Raw genomic sequence first — 20,096 nt, forward strand, 5'->3', positions numbered from 1 at the left:
CCTCCGACAGCGCAGACAGCGGGATCGCCTTGGAATCGGGGATGTCGGCCATGTGAGCGGATCATGATATGTCCTGCACCGGGAGGCTCAGGTGGGCACTACAATGGGAGCCAGGCTGCTATAGTATCTTTGTAGAATCTTTCTTTATTTCTTTCTCTCTTTTTCTTTCTTTCTCTGTTCTTTCTCTCTCTGTTGTCTTTCCCTCATTTTCTTTCTCTCTCTGTTCTTTCTTTTTTCTCTCTCTGTTCTTTCTTCCCCTCTTTCTTTCTTTTTCTTTCCTCTCTTTCTCTCTGTTCTTTCTTTCTTTTCTTTACTTCTTTCTCTCTGTTCTTTCTCTTTCTCTCTCTGTTCTTTCTCTGTCTCTCTCTGTTCTTTCTTTGTCTCTCACTGTTCTTTTTTTCTTTCCCCTTTCTTTCTCGTTCTCTCTGTTTTCTTTTTTCTCTCTCTCTCTGTTTTCTCTCTTCCTTAGTGCCAGTCAGTGTGCCCATAATGCCAGCCACTGTGCCCTCAGTACCAGTCTGTGTGATCAGCAGTGCTAAATGGGTGCGATTAGGTGTGGACATGGGTGTGACTAGTTGTGAAATGGGTGTGGCTGGGCGTGGCCAAAATTTGCAGCGGCGCGCCGCAGTCTTTGTCCATCTTTCCCTTCTTCAAAAGTTGGGAGGTATGATAGGGGCGGCTATGACCAGGGGGTCTGGTTGCCCAATAGAGAGCAGTTCTGCCAGGAATTCTGTAATCATGCATACAAAAGGGGACAGAGATTTGGGAGGAGTACTGTACCTAAAAGCAATAAATAGGACTGAGCTGAAATACTGGGCACAGTTGTGACTACATGTTATATAGTCGTGTTAATCTCCTCTCACTTCTTGTAAACTACAAGTGTACAAAGATATTATATAGTCACCATGTGACTAGTGGGCCTGTGTAACTTCAAATGCCAGGGCTGAATTTTAGTCCCAGTCCGGCCCTGCATAGCCTCCTTCTCTTGCTTCCTCAAAATCAATGTGGACAAATCTGAACTGATCATCTTTCCCCATCTCACAGTTTTTCCTTACCCGACCTATCTATAACAATTGACGACATCATGCTTTCCCCCGTACCAGAGGTCCGCAGCCTTGGAGTAACCCTTGACTCTGCCCTGTCCTTCAAACCGCACATGCAAGCTTTCTCCACCTCCTGTCACCTCCAGCTCAAAAATATTTCCAGAATCCGTCCCTTCCTCAACCTACAATCTACTAAAATGCTTGTGCATGCCCTCATCATCTCCCCTCTTCGACTACTGCAACATCCTTTTCTGTGGCCTCCCTGCCAATATCCTCGCACCTCTCCCGTCCATTCTTAACTCTACCGCCCGAGTAATCCATCTCTCTCCTCGCTACTCCTCCGCTTCTCCCCTCAGCAAATCTCTTCACTGGCTCCCATTCCCTCAGCGTATCCAGTTCAAATTACTAATACTGACCTACAAGGCCATCTATAAGCTGTCTCCTCCATATGTCTCTGAACTAATCTCCTGATACCTTCCCTCACGTAATCTCCGGTCCTCCCAAGACCACCTTCTCTCTTCCACACTTATTCGCTCCTCATCCAACCGCCTCCAAGACTTCTCCCGAATAGCCCCCATCCTCCAGAATTCTTTGCCCCAACACGTCCAACTTTCAACCACACTCGGATCCTTCAGATGGAACCTGAAAACCCACCTTTTCAGGAAAGCTTACAGCCTGCAATGATCCCCTCTGCATCCTCACCACTACCGGAGCTACCGTCTCACCATCACTGGAGCTGCTGCAACCCCCCAATCTACTGTCTCCTTCCCCACCATCCTGTAGCATGTAAGCCCGAAAGGGCAGGGTCCTCTCCCCTCTGTATCAGTCTGTGATTGTTAGTTTGTTTACTGTAAGTGATATCTGTAATTTGTATGTAACCCCTTTTCATGTACAGCACCATGGAATCAATGGCGCTATATAAATAATAATAATAATAATTTGCCAACCTTGAGTTGCTTGACCTTTGCCTTTGATTGACAATTTTATTTTTTTTTTCACTTTCCTTGTTTTGATCTGCTTAATTTGATCTTTCCCTGCCAGCTTGCTCCACCAGCCAGAAACCATTAAATAGACTCAACCCCGAGAGCCTGACTAAGTCCAAGGTGAAAAGGCCTGAAGGCCAATGCTTCTTAGTGATCTGATAGATGGGAGTGACTAGCGCCAAGCCTGTAAGTCTTTCCACAAACAGAGCTACATTACTGTGACTTATTGAATAGTGAATAAGAGGTAAGAGACAGAGCGAGAGAGAACTCTACTAAAAATTGGGGGACTGATAGGGAAGGGTTCATTGGGCTATTAAATGACTCCTACTAAATTTCAGAAATTGAGTGGGAGGGAAGATCTCAAAACCTCTGCCAACAGCACCAGGATAGCCTGTCCGACCCCTGGATAAGTGAAACAAACACAATATAAGGACATGGGTTCCATAGGGCTACATCATCCAATGCAGGCGGAGGCTCCGTACAGACCATTACTAGGCCCTGGACTTCCGTGACTGATCCCTGGCACACAGAGGGGAGCTGACAGCAATGTCATTATAGCACCGTACAGTCACCCTCCCCCACTTACATAGGAGACAGAACGGCCCCCGGGGAGATTAATCTTTTCCTAATGCCATATTAGGGGATTAGAGCTATTTGGGGCACATTAATTCCTAGTAAAACATAGAATATTTTATGGAGATGAATCCAAACATAAAAACGCCCCCAACATAAACCTCTTTAGTTTATTTCCATTCTCCAAAGCTGATTAACGAGTTAAAGACGCCTTGTACTCCATCTAATAGAATAAACCTCCGTTTCTCAGCGCAAAATATATTTTTGGTGGGGAAAAGATTTTCTGACGGACTCATTCCAAACTGAAAGGGTGTAGGCATTTACTCAGAACGGGGAGCTGTGCGACATACTGGCAGGATTGATGAAGAAGAATGACGGTGACGATGATTGCTCGAATTCTGAGTTTCCATTCTTTCTTTTGCAGACTAGTTAAACTTTTTGAAAACTTTTGACATGCCACAAGTTTTGATAGGATGGGGCCCCAGTGATCGCTAAAGCAGCGAGGCAAAGCTGCCCATCTCCAGCTGCACCCATCACTCCGCTGGTTTGCTACAATGTATCAGTCTTCCAGGATGTTTAGCTCACAGTGCATTATCTTCACCGGTCCAAATATTGTGTCTCAAATTAGGCCATGACCCCTATAATTCCCAATCTTCAGCAAGGCCATTCTTCCTTTTTGAGCAACTCAAGAGAAAATAACTAAAACATATTATAAATGAGGCTAAAGTGCTCTGAGCGTGAATGGAGCACTTCCCGGGCCCCTGCCTTTATTCCCTGCCAAGCCCCACTTTCTTTTGTATGCATCACAAGTTTCTGGCAAGCTGGTGAGCTGTCAATCAAGCAGAAGAAGGTGGAGCTCTTGGGGGGAAAGTGCTTTGATCACGCCCAGAGCACTGGAGTAACAAGTCAATTTTTTTGTTATAGAGTAGCATATTTCATAAATAAAAAGTATAGATTGGCTTATCATTCATAGAGCTAAATGACCATATAGGAATTTGGGGGGATTGTTCGTTAGTTCAGATTTTCTTTAAGGGGGTTGTACAGCACCTCCGATCTCCGCAGGAACCCGGTAGGTATCACGGACACGATTAGTACAATACCTGCCAGGTGTCCAATGGTTCCCTCTGTCCTGCATGGAGCAGTGTCTCGGAGACACAAAACCTTTTCCTCCTTCAATCACATTGTACATCATAAGAAATTTTACAAGCAGTCCTATGTAAAAGTATTTTAAAGATAAAATAAATGTCAAATCACAAGCTCAGCTACCTCTAACGAGCTCGCCTCTGTGAATGATCAGCTCATTTAATATGCTCTCTTTTATAGCTATGTGCAGCAGGACTACAACTCCCAGCAGCAGGCAAAACAAGAGAACACGTGTGGAGCAAAAAAATACCACCAATAATAAAAGACAAATATATTCTTTATTGATCCATATAAATATTAAATGCCAACAATATAGGCCACTGGAGGGAAAAAGGGACAAAAAGAGTACTGCAGGTACCTACGGGAGTACACAGAGAACAGCAGAGACCAAAAAATGTTGAATATAATAATCTCTCATATATAGAGAATAACGGGTAAGTATATAGCTATACATATGTATACCAAGATAGGGCAAGTAAATAAGGTGCACATACAGAAGATATACAAATTAGTATGCCCAAATGTGGTAATAAAAATGAAAATTCCGCTTACCCATGGTCGCCGGTCTGTCTGTGCGCCTCCCTGCAGACCCCCTGACGCGCGTTTCGCGCTAGGTGCTTTCTCAAAAGACAAGGAAGCAATTGCTTCGTTATTTACCCCAGACATTTTGTGCTGATTGTGACTTTCGTTTTTAACTCCCAGCAGCAGTATGAGGGTAGTCAGCATGGACGTTAGCGTAAAGTACAATAATAAGCATAAAAAACTGCAATAGAAGGAATAAAAAAAAAAAAAATCAGATCACAAGATAACATCCCCCGAAATTGGGTCAGAGTCGCCAGCTGACGTTTGTGGATCACAAGGTGTCGGCACTAACACGAGACGCGGGCAGGGTGGCAAAGATACGCAGCGCCCGCAGGTGCACAGGAATATTTTCAGCTCTCACGCTGCACATTCAGTTTTTCTTCAGCTCATTTTTGCATACAAAAGCTAAAACAACTACAGTGAATATTCAGTATATACAGGGATGGTCCAGGACAGTAACTAAACATGGCGGCTGAGGGGCAGATAAGGTGGGATATAAGGGCTGTGCCCGAGTGGACAGCGCCCCTGGCAAACGTTCCCACATTTAGGGGTTTCTCCACGGCAAAAAAAAAAAAAACAACAAAGCTTATAATAGTAACACGTATGCCAAGTTATATGCATGCCACGCTATTAATGTGCCCACGTGGGTCATCCCAGTAACAGGCCACCATATGTGCCAACTTCGTAATATGGCACCATATCTGCCATGCCAGAAATGTACCGATGTATATGCCACCAAGGATGCCATCCAATGCGTCTATTATGCAAACCAAATAATATGCCGCCAGGTATGCCATCCCAACATCAAGCCGCCATGTATACAGTACAGTCCACCAAACCAGGAATAGATCACTTAGTGTGCCACTATTCATGACACACTAATAATGTGCCATGTATGTCATCTACTTAGTATACATCTTAGTGATGTGACCTTACAAAGTAATATGGCACCAGATCCATTCATGCCATCTAATTAATGGAAATACGTTACCGAGTATGCCAGTCACTTAATATGCCACCAAGCATGCCATCGTAAGAATATGACCCCACTTACACTACCAAAGTAATATGCCCTTCTAATAAAATGTTACCATCCAGGTCAATTAAGTAATATGTCATCGTATATACTGTACGTCATCCCAGGAATATGCCACCAAGTATATAAATATGAAAATCTGCCACTTATGCCATCCCAGTAACACGCACAAAGGAAGCCGTCTTAAAATATATAATATGCCATAGTAATAACAAGTCCCCATGTATGCCAGCTAAGTAATATGCCACCTTATATGCCATCCTAGAAACAGGTCCGAGAATACGTCACTATGATAATATGCCACATACGCCATCCTAGAGATAGGCCACCAACCATACCGCCATAATCATGAATAGGGGAGTAGCAGTATGCCACCATTAAGTGTGCCATCCAGGTATCTTACTACAGTGAATGCAATCTATGTAATATATGACCAAATATTCTATTGTAGCATAACACCCCCATGTAGGACACTCTATATGCCATCATAGCATAATACCCCCCATGTAGGTCACTCTATATGCCATCGTAGCATAATACCCCCATGTAGGTCACTCTATATGCCTTCGTAGCATAACACCCCCATGTAGGACACTCTATATGCATCATAGTATAATATCCCCATGTAGGACACTCTATATGCCATCATAGTATAATATCCCCATGTAGGTCACTCTATATGCCATCATAGTATAATACCCCCATATAGGCCACTCTATATGCATCATAGTATAATACCCCCCATGTAGGTCACTCTATATGCATCATAGCATAATACCCTCACGTAGGCCACTCTATATGCCATAGTAGCATAATACCCTCACGTAGGTCACTCTATATGCATCATAGTATAATACCCCCATGTAGGACACTCTATATGCATCATAGTATAATACCACCATGTAGGCCACTCAATATGCCATCGTAGCATAATACCCTCACGTAGGCCACTCTATATGCCATCGTAGCATAATACCCTCACGTAGGCCACTCTATATGCCATCGTAGCATAATACCCTCACGTAGGCCACTCTATATGCCATAGCAGCATAATACCCTCACGTAGGCCACTCTATATGCATCATAGTATAATACCCCCATGTAGGTCACTCTATATGCCATCGTAGCATAATACCCTCACGTAGGCCACTCTATATGCCATCATAGTATACCCCCATGTAGGCCACTCTATATGCCATCGTAGCATAATACCCTCACGTAGGCCACTCTATATGCCATCATAGTATAATACCCCCATGTAGGCCACTCTATATGCCATCGTAGCATAATACCCTCACATAGGCCACTCTATATGCATCATAGTATAATACCCCCATGTAGGCCACTCTATATGCCATCGTAGCATAATACCCTCACGTAGGCCACTCTATATGCCATCATAGTATAATACCCCCATGTAGGCCACTCTATATGCCATCGTAGCATAATACCCTCACGTAGGCCACTCTATATGTCATCGTAGCATAATACCCTCACGTAGGCCACTCTATATGCCATCATAGTATAATACCCCCATGTAGGCCACTCTATATGCCATCGTAGCATAATACCCTCACGTAGGCCACTCTATAGGCCATCATAGTATAATACCCCCATGTAGGCCACTCTATATGCCATCGTAGCATAATACCCCCATGTAGGTCACTCTATATGCCATCATAGTATAATACCCCCATGTAGGCCACTCTATATGCCATCGTAGCATAATACCCTCACGTAGGCCACTCTATAGGCCATCATAGTATAATACCCCCATGTAGGCCACTCTATATGTCATCGTAGCATAATACCCCCATGTAGGTCACTCTATATGCCATCATAGTATAATACCCCCATGTAGGCCACTCTATATGCCATCGTAGCATAATACCCTCACGTAGGCCACTCTATAGGCCATCATAGTATAATACCCCCATGTAGGCCACTCTATATGCCATCGTAGCATAATACCCTCACGTAGGCCACTCTATAGGCCATCATAGTATAATACCCCCATGTAGGTCACTCTATATGCCATCGTAGCATAATACCCTCACGTAGGCCACTCTATATGCCATCATAGTATAATACCCCCATGTAGGCCACTCTATATGCCATCGTAGCATAATACCCTCACGTAGGCCACTCTATATGCCATCATAGTATAATACCCCCATGTAGGCCACTCTATATGCCATCGTAGCATAATACCCTCACATAGGCCACTCTATATGCATCATAGTATAATACCCCCATGTAGGCCACTCTATATGCCATCGTAGCATAATACCCTCACGTAGGCCACTCTATATGCCATCATAGTATAATACCCCCATGTAGGCCACTCTATATGCCATCGTAGCATAATACCCTCACGTAGGCCACTCTATATGTCATCGTAGCATAATACCCTCACGTAGGCCACTCTATATGCCATCATAGTATAATACCCCCATGTAGGCCACTCTATATGCCATCGTAGCATAATACCCTCACGTAGGCCACTCTATAGGCCATCATAGTATAATACCCCCATGTAGGCCACTCTATATGCCATTGTAGCATAATACCCCCATGTAGGTCACTCTATATGCCATCATAGTATAATACCCCCATGTAGGCCACTCTATATGCCATCGTAGCATAATACCCTCACGTAGGCCACTCTATAGGCCATCATAGTATAATACCCCCATGTAGGCCACTCTATATGTCATCGTAGCATAATACCCCCATGTAGGTCACTCTATATGCCATCATAGTATAATACCCCCATGTAGGCCACTCTATATGCCATCGTAGCATAATACCCTCACGTAGGCCACTCTATAGGCCATCATAGTATAATACCCCCATGTAGGCCACTCTATATGCCATCGTAGCATAATACCCTCACGTAGGCCACTCTATATGCCATCGTAGCATAATACCCTCACGTAGGCCACTCTATAGGCCATCATAGTATAATACCCTCACGTAGGCCACTCTATATGCCATCGTAGTATAATACCCTCACGTAGGCCACTCTATAGGCCATCCTACAAACGTGTCACTGAATAAGTTTGCCATCCAATTATTATGCAACTAAGTATGCCACCAAATCCTAGTAATATGCCAACTAAATATTATGGCCCTATTAGCCCATAAATATGCGATTTTACTAAAATGTACCAATATATGCCCTCCTAGAATCATGACAATTCTTATACATGCATTACAACAATATGCCACCTATCATACTGCCATCCAGTCTATCAATATGTTAACATTGCATCCTAGAAGTATCCCGCCGAGTCAGCCACCACATACATGCCCTATATTATATTTATATGCACTGCTCCCAGCGAGTACATTTTCCTTCACTGCCATTATACCCGCTTTACCCAGCACCTATGGCCTCACCCATGAGCCTTGTACGGCCACTTACCTATTAATGCTTGGAACAGGTTACTTCTAAACATACAGACGACTTTCTGTATCGCCTGCCGGAGCTGCCTCTCCTCTGGCTTTTGCAACCGGCGGCAGTATCCCTCCAGGAGTGACAGCGCTCGCTCAGTGTCTGTAAGGAAAGAGAAAGAAAACTTAACAAAAGTTCTGAGGATAAAAAAAGTTTAACTCCCCCCCTTTAATCCCATTCCCCCATCTGAGCTCATTTTGATTTTTGCACTTTTTTTTCCTCCTTTTCTTCCAAAAGCCAAAAAAATATTTATTTCTCCATAGACATAACGGAATGATGGCTTGCTTATGGCGCCATTTATTTTAGCATTTTAATATGCTGGAAAATAAGGGAAAAACATCCAATCTGGGTGAACTGGTGAAAAAAAATTTTTGATTTTTAATTTATAGTTACAATATGGGAATAATTAACTGTTAATTTTTTCTTAAAAACTTTTTTTTTCTTTTAATGCACTTTTACTTTCTTTTAAGTACCCATAGGGGACTTGAACCTGTGATCGTTTGATCGCTGGTACCACGTACAGAGATACTGCAGTGAACACTAGTAGTGGCAATATCCTATGAAGGTATTATGGAAGTACAAAGTTGGCAGCGATGGGGGGGGGTCCTTCAGTAGAGAGATGGGCACCAGATCGTTGCTATCAGTGATTGATAAGTGGTTAAACAGCAGAGATCAGGGTTACTCAGATCGCTGCTGTTAGAGGCAGGTGTGGGCTGTATAACACAGCTGGTATCTGCCATGTATGGAGCATGCTCAGCTCCTGCACCCGACATGAATGAGATGTCAAAAAAATGTCACATGTTGGGAAGGAATTAAATTAACACTCAAATTGTCTTATATCCAGGGCATGGCCTGAGGAGGTTGTAGAGCAGTTTTTTTCTACTTTGGACAGTATTCTTTGACAAATAAGCAGATCACAAAGTTTCTACCCCGGCTGGAACTTTCAGTGATCATCTGGAGATCATATTGTAAGTGCTCCCTGAACATGAAATAAGTGCAGGATAGAAGCTGTGCAGATATGAGATAATGAGCACAGCAGTACCCTGGATACACACAGAGCTCACATCCAGCCTATATTACTCGGAGGGACACTCCCACAAGAGAAAAAGATGACACCTGGATCAGGCTGCAAACTGCATATGAGGGATCTGAAAATGAATAATGGAAGGAAGATTGGAGACTGAAACTTGCAATGTACTAATTTAAAGGGAATCTGTCAGCAGGTTTATTCTACGCAATCTGAACGCTGCATGATGTGGGGACAAAGAGCCCGTTTCCAGCTTTATGTCACTTAGTTTACTGCGTGCAGCTGTTGTGATCGAATCACAGTTTTCTCTGCTGCAGATGTAGCAGATCTCGAATGCTGAGCCCTGTGTAACCCCGCCCACATCACTGATTGGCTGCTTACTGTGTCCATATTGCATAGTGGGGCGTGGTTGGACTACCAGGCACAGAGCCATTTGTCCTGTATTAATAATTTCCTGCTGATAAAACACTGATTGTACTGAAACAGCAACACAGAGCACAGTAAGTGATATATCACTGGAATCAGGGTTTCTACCCCTACATGATGGTGCTCTCTGATTACATAGCAGAAACCTGCCGACAAATTCCCTTTAAAATCACTATAACCTAACATATGAAAAATCAATTACTATGTCAGGTGTCCATAGCCTTTAAATTTAAGTAATTCATGAACGGGCCTGTTCCCCAGAGCAGATGTCCTTACAAAACACATTCCTACTCATATAAAATAAGGAGCCCTAAATCATTCAAATGCCCTAATACTGTGATTAATGACAAAATGTAAAATATTAGACATAGGTAGGAATATAATCAGAAAAGATATGCAATTGCTTGATAGGTAGAGAAGAGATTGACAGAAAGCTAAATAGTTAATAAATATCAGATAAATAGATGGATGGATAATAGATATGAGATAGATAGATAATATATAGATTGATAGATTTGAAGCAAAGACGGATGGCCACGAGTCAGTACACGGAGAGAAACAGCAAAGACAGTACAGTCAACAAAACAGGTAAAAAGCTCCTGCACTTATGTAGAAGTTTAGGACTCCATATACTGTGGGTATGGAAAGTATTCAGACTCCTTTAAATTTTTCACTCTGTTTCATTGCAGCCATTTGGTAAATTCAAAAAAGTTCATTTTTTTCTCGTTAATGTGCACTCTGCACCCCATCTTGCCTGAAAAAAAACAGAAATGTAGAAATTTTTGCAAATTTATTAAAAAAGAAAAACTGGAATCTCACATGGTCATAAGTATTCAGACCCTTTGCTCAGCATTGAGTAGAAGCACCTTTTGAGCTAGTACAGCCATGAGTCTTCTTGGGAATGATGCAACAAGTTTTTCACCCCTGGATTTGGGGATCCTCTGCCATTCTTCTTTGCAGATCCTCTCCACTTCAGTCAGGTGGGATGGTGAACGTTGGTGGACAGCTATTTTCATCTCCAGAGATGCTCAATTGGGTTTAGGTCAGGGCTCTGGCTGGGCCAGTCAAGAATGATCACAGAGTTGTTCTGAAGCCACTCCTTTGTTATTTTAGCTGTGTGCTTAGGGTCATTGTCTTGTTGGAAGGTGAACCTTTGGCCAAGTCTGAGGTCCAGAGCACTCTGGAAGAGGTTTTCATCCAGGATATCTCTGTAGTTGGTCGCATTCATGTTTCCTTCAATTGCAACCAGTCGTCCTGTCCCTGCAGCTGAAAAACACCCCAATAGCATGATGCTGCCACCACCATGTTTCACTGTTGGGATTGTATTGGGCAGGTGATGAGCAGTGCCTGGTTTTCTCCACACATACCGCTTAGAATTATCACCAAAAAGTTCTATATTCATCTCATCAGACCAGAGAATCTTATTTCTCATAGTCTGGGAATCTTTCATGTGTTTTTTTGCAAACTCTATGCAGTCTTTCATATGTCTTGCACTGAGGAGAGGATTCCTTCGGGCCACTCTGCCATAAAGGCCCAACTGGTGGAGGGCTGCAGTGATAGTTCCACAAAGTTACTTTCTCCCATCTCCCTACTGCATCTGTAGAGCTCAGCCATAGTGATCTTGGTGTTCGTCTTTACCTCTCTCACCAAGGCTCTTCTCCCACGATTGCTCAGTTTGGCTGGACGGCCAGGTCTAGGAAGACTTCTGGAGGTTCCAAACTTCTTCCATTTAAGGATTATGGAGGCCACTGTGCTCTTAGGAACCTTGAGTACTGCAGAAATTGCCATAATTCTGTCTCTGGGCTCCTTGGCCAGTTCCTCTGACCTCATGATTCTCATTTTGTCTGACATGCACTGTGAGCTGTGAGGTCTTATACAGACAGGTGTGCGCCTTTACAAATCAAGTCCTATCAGTTTAATTAAACACAGCTGGACTCCAATGAAGGAGTAGAACCATCTCAAGGAGGATCACAAAGAAATGGACAGCATGCAACTTAAATATGAGTGTCTGAACAAAGTGTCTGAATACTTATGACCATGTGATATTTCAGTTTTTTTAGTTTAATAAATTTGCAAAAAATTTTACATGGCCCAAGACGTGGGTAATAAAATATAAAGAGGTTCCAAGCAGACCCGGAATACAGGAGATGCTCCACCACTTCTACGAACAACAAATACAAGCCTAACGCAGAAGGAATTGATCAGGCTGCAAAAGACCTCAATGATATATTCTACACTGTGGCCAGATTGTCCAACCTTTCAAAAGTCAACTTCAAAAGGTCAAAAGAAAAACACATCAACGGTTTCACAGAGAATGCAAAGCCGTATGGAAGATCCTGAGAACAGCATCAAACAAGAAACACAGAGACCCCCAACCACCTGGGTCTGAGGGATAGCTATGACACCATACAAAGGCAGTACAAAACAATCCTCAGGTGGAAAAAGCAGAGTTAAATTTCTACCAAACATAGCCAACTCCAAGACATCCTACAAGACAACTCCTTCTGGGAACCATGGAACCACATGGGCACAAAAAGCAAGAAAAACAACATCCATATCCAAAAAGGCAACAACTGGCTCCAGTACTTCAGAGACCTCTACAAAGACATCCCGAAGGAAAGACTAATCATAAGCAGAATAATATGATTTAAAAACTAAAGGCAATGGAGAAAAAAGTCAAAAAACTCCCATACCCTCTGGATACATCAATAACATTACAGGAAGTTACAGAGAGAATCTCTTCCATAAGGTGTAGGAAAGCCAGTGGCCAGGATGGAATCCCACCAGAAATGCTGAAGTACAGGGCATCACAAATAAAGGCTGCAATGGTTAAACTGTTCAATATTCTGCGGAGGGCTGGCTACTTCCCTCGTACCTGAGACCAAGGTTTCATCACACCCATCCACAAGAGTGGGAGCAGGTACGACCCTGCCAACTACAGAGGCATATGTGTCAGCAGCAACCTGGCGAAACTATTCAACAGCATCCTGAACAAGAGGATCCTTAGTTTCCTCACCGAGCATAATGTCCTCAGCAAAAGCCAAGCAGGGTTCATGCCGAACCACCGCACTACCAATCACATCTACACCCTGCACAGCCTCATTCAGAGCCACAGCACCAAGCATGGGAAGATATATGTCTGTCTTGTAGACCTGAAAAAGGCCTTTGACTCAGTATGGCACCCGGGCCTGTGTCTGAAACTGCTCAAGAGTTGAATACAGTAGGATAAAAGATCTGTGATGTCATCACAAGCTCCTACACCGAGAGCCGCTGCAGCGCGAGTGTGAACGGTATAAAAATGGCTAATGTCTAGCAGAGTCGCGGAGTCAGAAAGGGCTGCAGCCTAAGCCCAACGCTCTTCAATATTTACATTAACGATCTGGCCACCGCTCTGGAATCTTCCACAGCACCAGGTCTCACACTTTATGACACCCAGGTGAAATTCTTGGTGTATGCAGATGACCTACTGGCTGCTGCTGTCACCAACCGAGAAAGACCTCGAAGACAACCTAAAAATCTTGGAGAAATTCAACTCCACATCAGCAATACTGATCAACCCAAAGAAAACCAAGATCATGGTGTTCCAGAGGAGAAAGCCAAGATCGGAGCAGAACCCTTCATTTGTGCTAAACCATTGTACTCTTACAAGAATGGACAAATACACCTATCTGAGCCTGGAAGTTCACCAATCAGGGAGCATCAAACAAGCCATAGAGACCCTGAAGGACAAAGCCTGTAAAACCTTCTAAGCCATCCGAAAGAAACTCTACCAACTGAAGCCACCAATGAGGGTCTGGCTAAAAATCTTCGATAATAAAAATAGGGTGATGTTTGAGCTCCTAAAAAAATTAAACTTTATTAGTTCTGATTAAAAAATATTGCAGCAGTGAGAAAACTCCCTGTACAATGTGAATCGAAGATGTGGTCTCAGATTGAAACGCGTCGCTTTAACCCCTTGGATTCACATTGTACAGGGAGTTTTTTCACCACTGCAATATTTTATAATCAGGACTAATAAAGTTTATAGGGAATCTGTCACCTATTTTTTCGCATATAAGCTGCAGCCACCGCCATCAGGGGCTTATCTACAGCATTGTGTAATGCTGTATATAAGCCCTCGATGTAACCTGAAAGACAAGAAAACAAGTTATATTATACTCACCGGGGGCGGTCCGGTCCGATGGGTGTCATGGTCCGGGTCCGGCGCCTCCCATCTTCTAGCGATGATGTCCTCTTCATTGCTTCCCATCGCGGCTCCTGTGCAGACGTAATTCTCTGTCCTGTTGAGGGCAGAGTACTGCAGTGCACAGGCGCCGGGAAAGGTCAGAGAGGTTGCACTGCAATACTCTGCTCTGCCCTCAACAGCGCAGATGAGTACGCCTGCGCTGGAGCCGTGACGAGAGGCAAAGAAGAGGACGTCATCGCTAGAAGATGGGAGGCACCTGACCCCGACACCCATCAGACCAGAACCAGACTGCCCCCACGGTGAGTATAATATAACTCGTTTTTCTTATCTTTCAGGTTACAGAATGCTGTAGATAAGCCCCTGATGGCGGTGGCCGCAGCTTATATGCTAAAAAATAGGTGACAGATTCCTTTTAAATTTTTAAGGAGCTGGAACATCACCCTTTTTTTTTTCATACACCTCGTCCCATCAAGACAAAGTTCCGTGCATCTGCGGGTTTGGTCGGTGAGCTGGCTGTGGTTTCTAACTACATTGTTTCTAATTTATTTAAAAATCTTCAATGCCATAATCGCCCCAATCATCCTGTACAGTAGCAAATTTTGGGGCACTCAAACATACCTAGACTGGTTATGGTGGGATTGCAGCCCAACAGAAATATTTTACCAGGAATTATGTAAGCACCTTCTCCAGGTCCATCAGAGCACCACCAACAGTGTCTCTCAGGCTGAGCTGGGCAGATTCCCACTGCACCTAAGGGTGTGTGCACACATTCCAGATTCTGCTGCGGATCCACAGCGGTTTTGGCCCTGCGGATACGCAACAGTTTCTGCTGCATTGTACAGTAGCATTGTAATCGACGCAAAACAAAAAACGCAGTGCACATGCTGCGGATTTTTCCGTGTGGATTTGCTGCGGTTTTAAATCCGCAGCATGTCACTTCTTTGTGCGGATTCCGCAGCGGTTTGACACCTGCTCCATGATCATGTGTCAAACCGCAGGGGAAAACCGCAGGCTAATCCGCAGGTAAAACGCAGGTCTTTTGACCTGCGGATTTAGGCAAATCCATGCAGCAGATTCCGCAACGTGTGCACACACCCTAACAGTTCTGAAGAGGGAGCTTTCATTCCCGTCTCACCTACATAGCAGCAATCCAAGCTCTCAACACCATAAAGCCCTGCTACATGTAGGTGGTCCACCCGAACCAGGACAAGCAGACTCCTCGGTCACCCAATCTCAACTGGACCAAAAAAATAATTACAGCAGCCTGACAAAAGTCAGGATCAGGAAGATGGCAGACGAGGGCCAGGAGAGGTATACCAGTGACTGGAGGAACGATATCATCACCTCATAGAAACTGACCATGTACCGGAGTCTACAGAGAGATTACAGACTGGCCCATTATCTGGAGAAACTACTGGACCCCAGAGACCGCTGTAAGGGGGTCAGAGTAGCCGTCCTAAGCCCCCAAACGTGTCCCCGGAAAGAGTGCATGAAGTGTATAGATCTACGGTATATTTCGTTATTACATAATATCGTTAGGACATGTATTTTATATTGTGTTTAACAGGTGTACCTTATGCTGCTGTATATATGTATTTCTAAGATATTGGACAGATGTATATTATGTTCATATGTAAATATGCAACTGATGTGTTAACTAGCGACAGTGCAGTTTACAAATTGGCCACTAGATGGGGCACAGAGTTCTGTAGGATAAACCACCATATAAATAGTTAACTATAGGAGAGGCCAGATTGGTTAGAGGAAGGGAGCTTCCTGATTATAGGCAGAAAAGCGAGGGTGCCCATACAGCTCGGGTGGGCAAAGGCTCGAGCAGCAGTAAATACCCCCTAAAGTTTCACCTAAGTGAGAGCCCAGGCATCCAGAATGTGGGATACTACACAGGTGCCACAGCAGGAGCTGCAGAGAGAGAGAAAAGCTACAGAGAAGGACACGGCAGGATAGACTGGTGGGTCACTCACCATGTGGCAGATCATTGCGTGGGCTGATGCCCTCAGAACCGGGGCGAACCGGAGGCTGAGGGAACCCCCAAAAGAGGCAAGGTTGCACTATCTCGAGCCATGTGACAGGGAGAGCAGAGAAAGGGAAGTTCAAGTGACGTATAATGTGGAAACTGCTGTGAATGCTGTGTTAGTCTGGATGCCCTGAGAAATCCTGAAAGTAAAGTTTATTGTTTCAAGTTACAAGCAGACTGTGTCTCTTTTATTGCACAAAGGGCCAAAGGGGTGCCCTTAAAGAGCAAAGGAAGAACCCTGACGGCACAGAGAATGCAGAGGCAAGTAAGCTGAAAGAGAAACGTGATTTTTATGTAGAGGGAGGCCAGGGCACACAAAGACTGTTAAGCTCAGCCACGACTACTGCCCTGGCTCACCCCTACACCGCTAGATCCTGAGCCGGTATAGACACATCGCCCACAATCTGGCAATCGAGTCCAGTCGGCACAGACAGAGCTACAAGCCCAGGGAGAACAGACTGTGCTCACATTGTGACCTGGAGGCCCTAGACTAGAGGATGAGACCCACTTCCTGCCGCACTGCTCCAAATTTGCAGCAGTGAGGGACACTCACTTCTGGAGACTCTCCGATCTCTTCATGGATTTCAGCTCCATGAAGGAGGAAGAGAGAACATCGATACTGATGGGGAAAACGGGAGGGTGGGGGAGATAGCAGTGTAGTGCGTGAGCACTGGGGAGATAGCAGTGCAGTATGTGAGCATGGGGGAGAGAGCAGTGCAGTATGTGAGCGTGGGGGAGAGAGCAGTGCAGTACGTGAGCGTCGGGGAGAGAGCAGTGCAGTACGTGAGCATCGGGGAGAGAGCAGTGCAGTATGTGAGCACGGGGGAGAGAGCATTGCAGTATGTGAGCCTAGTAGAGACAGGAACGTAGTATGTGAGCGTGGAGGAAAGAGCAGCGCAGTATGTGAGCGCGGAGGAGAGCAGCGCAGTATGAGAGCATAGTGGAGATGGCAGTGCAGCATGTGAGCGCAGGGGGAGAGAGCAGTGCAGTATGTGAGCGTAGTGGAGAACAGCGCAGTATGTGAGCGTGGTGAAGAGAGCAGCGTAGTATGTGAATGCAGGAGAGAGCAGCACAGTATGTGAGTGTAGGGAAGAGAGCAGCGCAAAATGTGTGCGTGGGGGAGAGAGCAGCGCAGAATGTGGGTGTGGGGGAGAAAGCAGCGCAGAATGTGGGCGTGGGGGAGAGAGCAGCGCAGAATGTGGGCGTGGGAGAGAGCAGCACAGTATGTGAGTGTAGTGAACAGCGCAGTATGTGAGTGTAGGGAAGAGAGCAGCGCAGAATGTGAGCGTGGGGGAGAGAGCAGCGTAGAATGTGAGTGTAGTGGAGACAGCACCACAGTATGTAAGTGTAGGGAAGAGAGCAGCGCAGAATGTGAGCATGGGGGAGAGAGCAGCGCAGAATATGAGTGAGGGAGAGAGCAGCGCAGAATGTGAGCGTGGGGGAGAGCAGCGCAGAATGTGAGCGTGGGGGAGAGAGCAGCGCAGAATGTGAGTGAGGGAGAGAGCAGCGCAGAATGTGAGCGTGGGGGAGAGAGCAGCACAGAATGTGAGCGTGGGGGAGAGAGCAGCACAGAATGTGAGCGTGGGGGAGAGAGCAGCGCAGAATGTGAGCGTGGGGGAGAGAACAGCGCAGAATGTGAGCGTGGGGGAGAGAGCAGCGCAGAATGTGAGCGTGGGGGAGAGAACAGCGCAGAATGTGAGCGTGGGGGAGAGAGCAGCGCAGAATGTGAGCGTGGGGGGAGAGAGCAGCGTAGAATGTGAGCGTGGGGGAGAGAGCAGCGCAGAATGTGGGCGTGGGGGAGAGAGCAGCGCAGAATGTGGGGGAGAGAGCAGCGCAGAATGTGGGCGTGGGGGAGAGAGCAGCGCAGAATGTGGGCGTGGGGGATAGAGCAGCGCAGAATGTGGGCGTGGTGGAGAGAGCAGCACAGTATGTGAGTAGTGAACAGCGCAGTATGTGAGTGTAGGGAAGAGGGCAGCGCAGAATGTGAGCGTGGGGGAGAGCAGCGCAGAATGTGAGCGTGAGGGAGAGAGCAGCGCAGAATGTGAGCGTGGGGGAGAGAACAGCGCAGAATGTGAGCGTGGGGGAGAGAGCAGCGCAGAATGTGAGCGTGGGGGAGAGAGCAGCGCAGAATGTGAGCGTGGGGGAGAGAGCAGCGCAGAATGTGAGCGTGAGGGAGAGAGCAGCGCAGAATGTGAGCGTGGGGGAGAGAGCAGCGCAGTATGTGAGCGTGGGGGAGAGAGCAGCGCAGTATGTGAGCGTGGGGGAGAGAGCAGCGCAGAATGTGAGCGTGGGGGAGAGAGCAGCGCAGAATGTGAGCGTGGGGGAGAGAGCAGCGTAGAATGTGAGCGTGGGGGAGAGAGCAGTGCAGATTGTGAGCGTGGGGGAGAGAGCAGTGCAGAATGTGAGTGCGGGAAAAATAGCAGTGAAATATCCTCATAGTATTGTACACTTGGTTTGGGAAAACTAAAGTGTATTTTGTACTGCCTATAAAATTGGATGTAGGGATGGAATCAGTGCCTGGTTTGGTAATTCCCCCCTACAATCCCCCGACTGGTGCAGAGAGCAGAGGATAATCTGCTGATATTTCCTCTACAGACTAGCCGCAGCATCAGCAGAGCTGCAATGCTCAGATGCAGCAGACACATTAAGATCTCTGTGCTACATTAATCCTGCGCTCTCCTTTTCACTGCCCTCGTTGGCTTTTTCTACTCCAGCGATTTATATCATTTTAGATTCATGTTCCAGATGACTAGTTATGTAATGAACAAAGAGATTACGGAACAAACCCAGCACATGGATTTACAGCCTAAATGTGGAGCCAATTAGCCAGATTATGTACTACGATGGCAACGATGTCCCATCAGTTTACAGATAATTGTGTGTACAGTGTATGGGGATGATTGAGATAAAGATGGATATTAGAAAGATAGAATTCATATTGTATTTTTCCATTTCAACCAACAACACATATGAACAGAGCTGGAAATATGAGCTACATGAAAAATTAAACACTAATTTCAGAAATAGAAGGTAAGTATGAGGTCAAGAGAAGGGAAGGAGGGGAATGTAGGTGAAGGAGGGGGATGCAGCTGAAGGAGGGGGATGCAGCTGAAGGAGAGGGATGCAGCTGAAGGAGGGAGATGCAGCTGAAGGAGGGAGATGCAGCTGAAGGAGGGAGATGCAGCTGAAGGTGGGAGAAGCAGCTGAAGGTGGGAGATGCAGCTGAAGGTGGGAGATGCAGCTGAAGGAGGGAGATGCAGCTGAAGGAGGGAGATGCAGCTGAAGGATGGAGATGCAGCTGAAGGAGGGAGAAGCAGCTGATGGTGGGAGAAGCAGCTGAAGGAGGGAGATGCAGCTGAAGGTGGGAGATGCAGCTGAAGGTGGGAGATGCAGCTGAAGGTGGGAGATGCAGCTGAAGGTGGGAGATGCAGCTGAAGGTGGGAGATGCAGCTGAAGGAGGGACATGCAGCTGAAGGACGGAGATGCAGCTGAAGGACGGAGATGCAGCTGAAGGAGGGACATGCAGCTGAAGGAGGGAGATGCAGCTGAAGGAGGGACATGCAGCTAAAGGAGGGAGATGCAGCTGAAGGAGGGAGATGCAGCTG

General features: G+C 45.8%; 1 protein-coding gene across 4 annotated transcripts in view; it reads right to left on the reverse strand.

Annotated features, from left to right (window-relative positions):
• Positions 1–20,096, reverse strand: part of DLG2 (discs large MAGUK scaffold protein 2) — a 1,750,933-nt gene that overhangs the window by 1,719,410 nt on the left and 11,427 nt on the right. For all 4 annotated transcript variants that reach the window (XR_012231010.1, XM_073569196.1, XM_073569195.1 and 1 more), the window contains exon 2: positions 8,788–8,919. Coding sequence is in view for 3 of the 4 variants with exons in the window: in XM_073569196.1 (XP_073425297.1) it covers positions 8,788–8,919 (132 nt within the window). In the remaining variant the exon portion in view is untranslated. The remainder of the gene's footprint in view (positions 1–8,787; positions 8,920–20,096) is intronic.

The sequence above is a fragment of the Dendrobates tinctorius genome, unplaced genomic scaffold (genome assembly GCF_039654945.1).
Source record: "Dendrobates tinctorius isolate UK_male_01 unplaced genomic scaffold, ASM3965494v1 ptg000023l, whole genome shotgun sequence".
Lineage (NCBI taxonomy): Eukaryota > Metazoa > Chordata > Amphibia > Anura > Dendrobatidae > Dendrobates > Dendrobates tinctorius.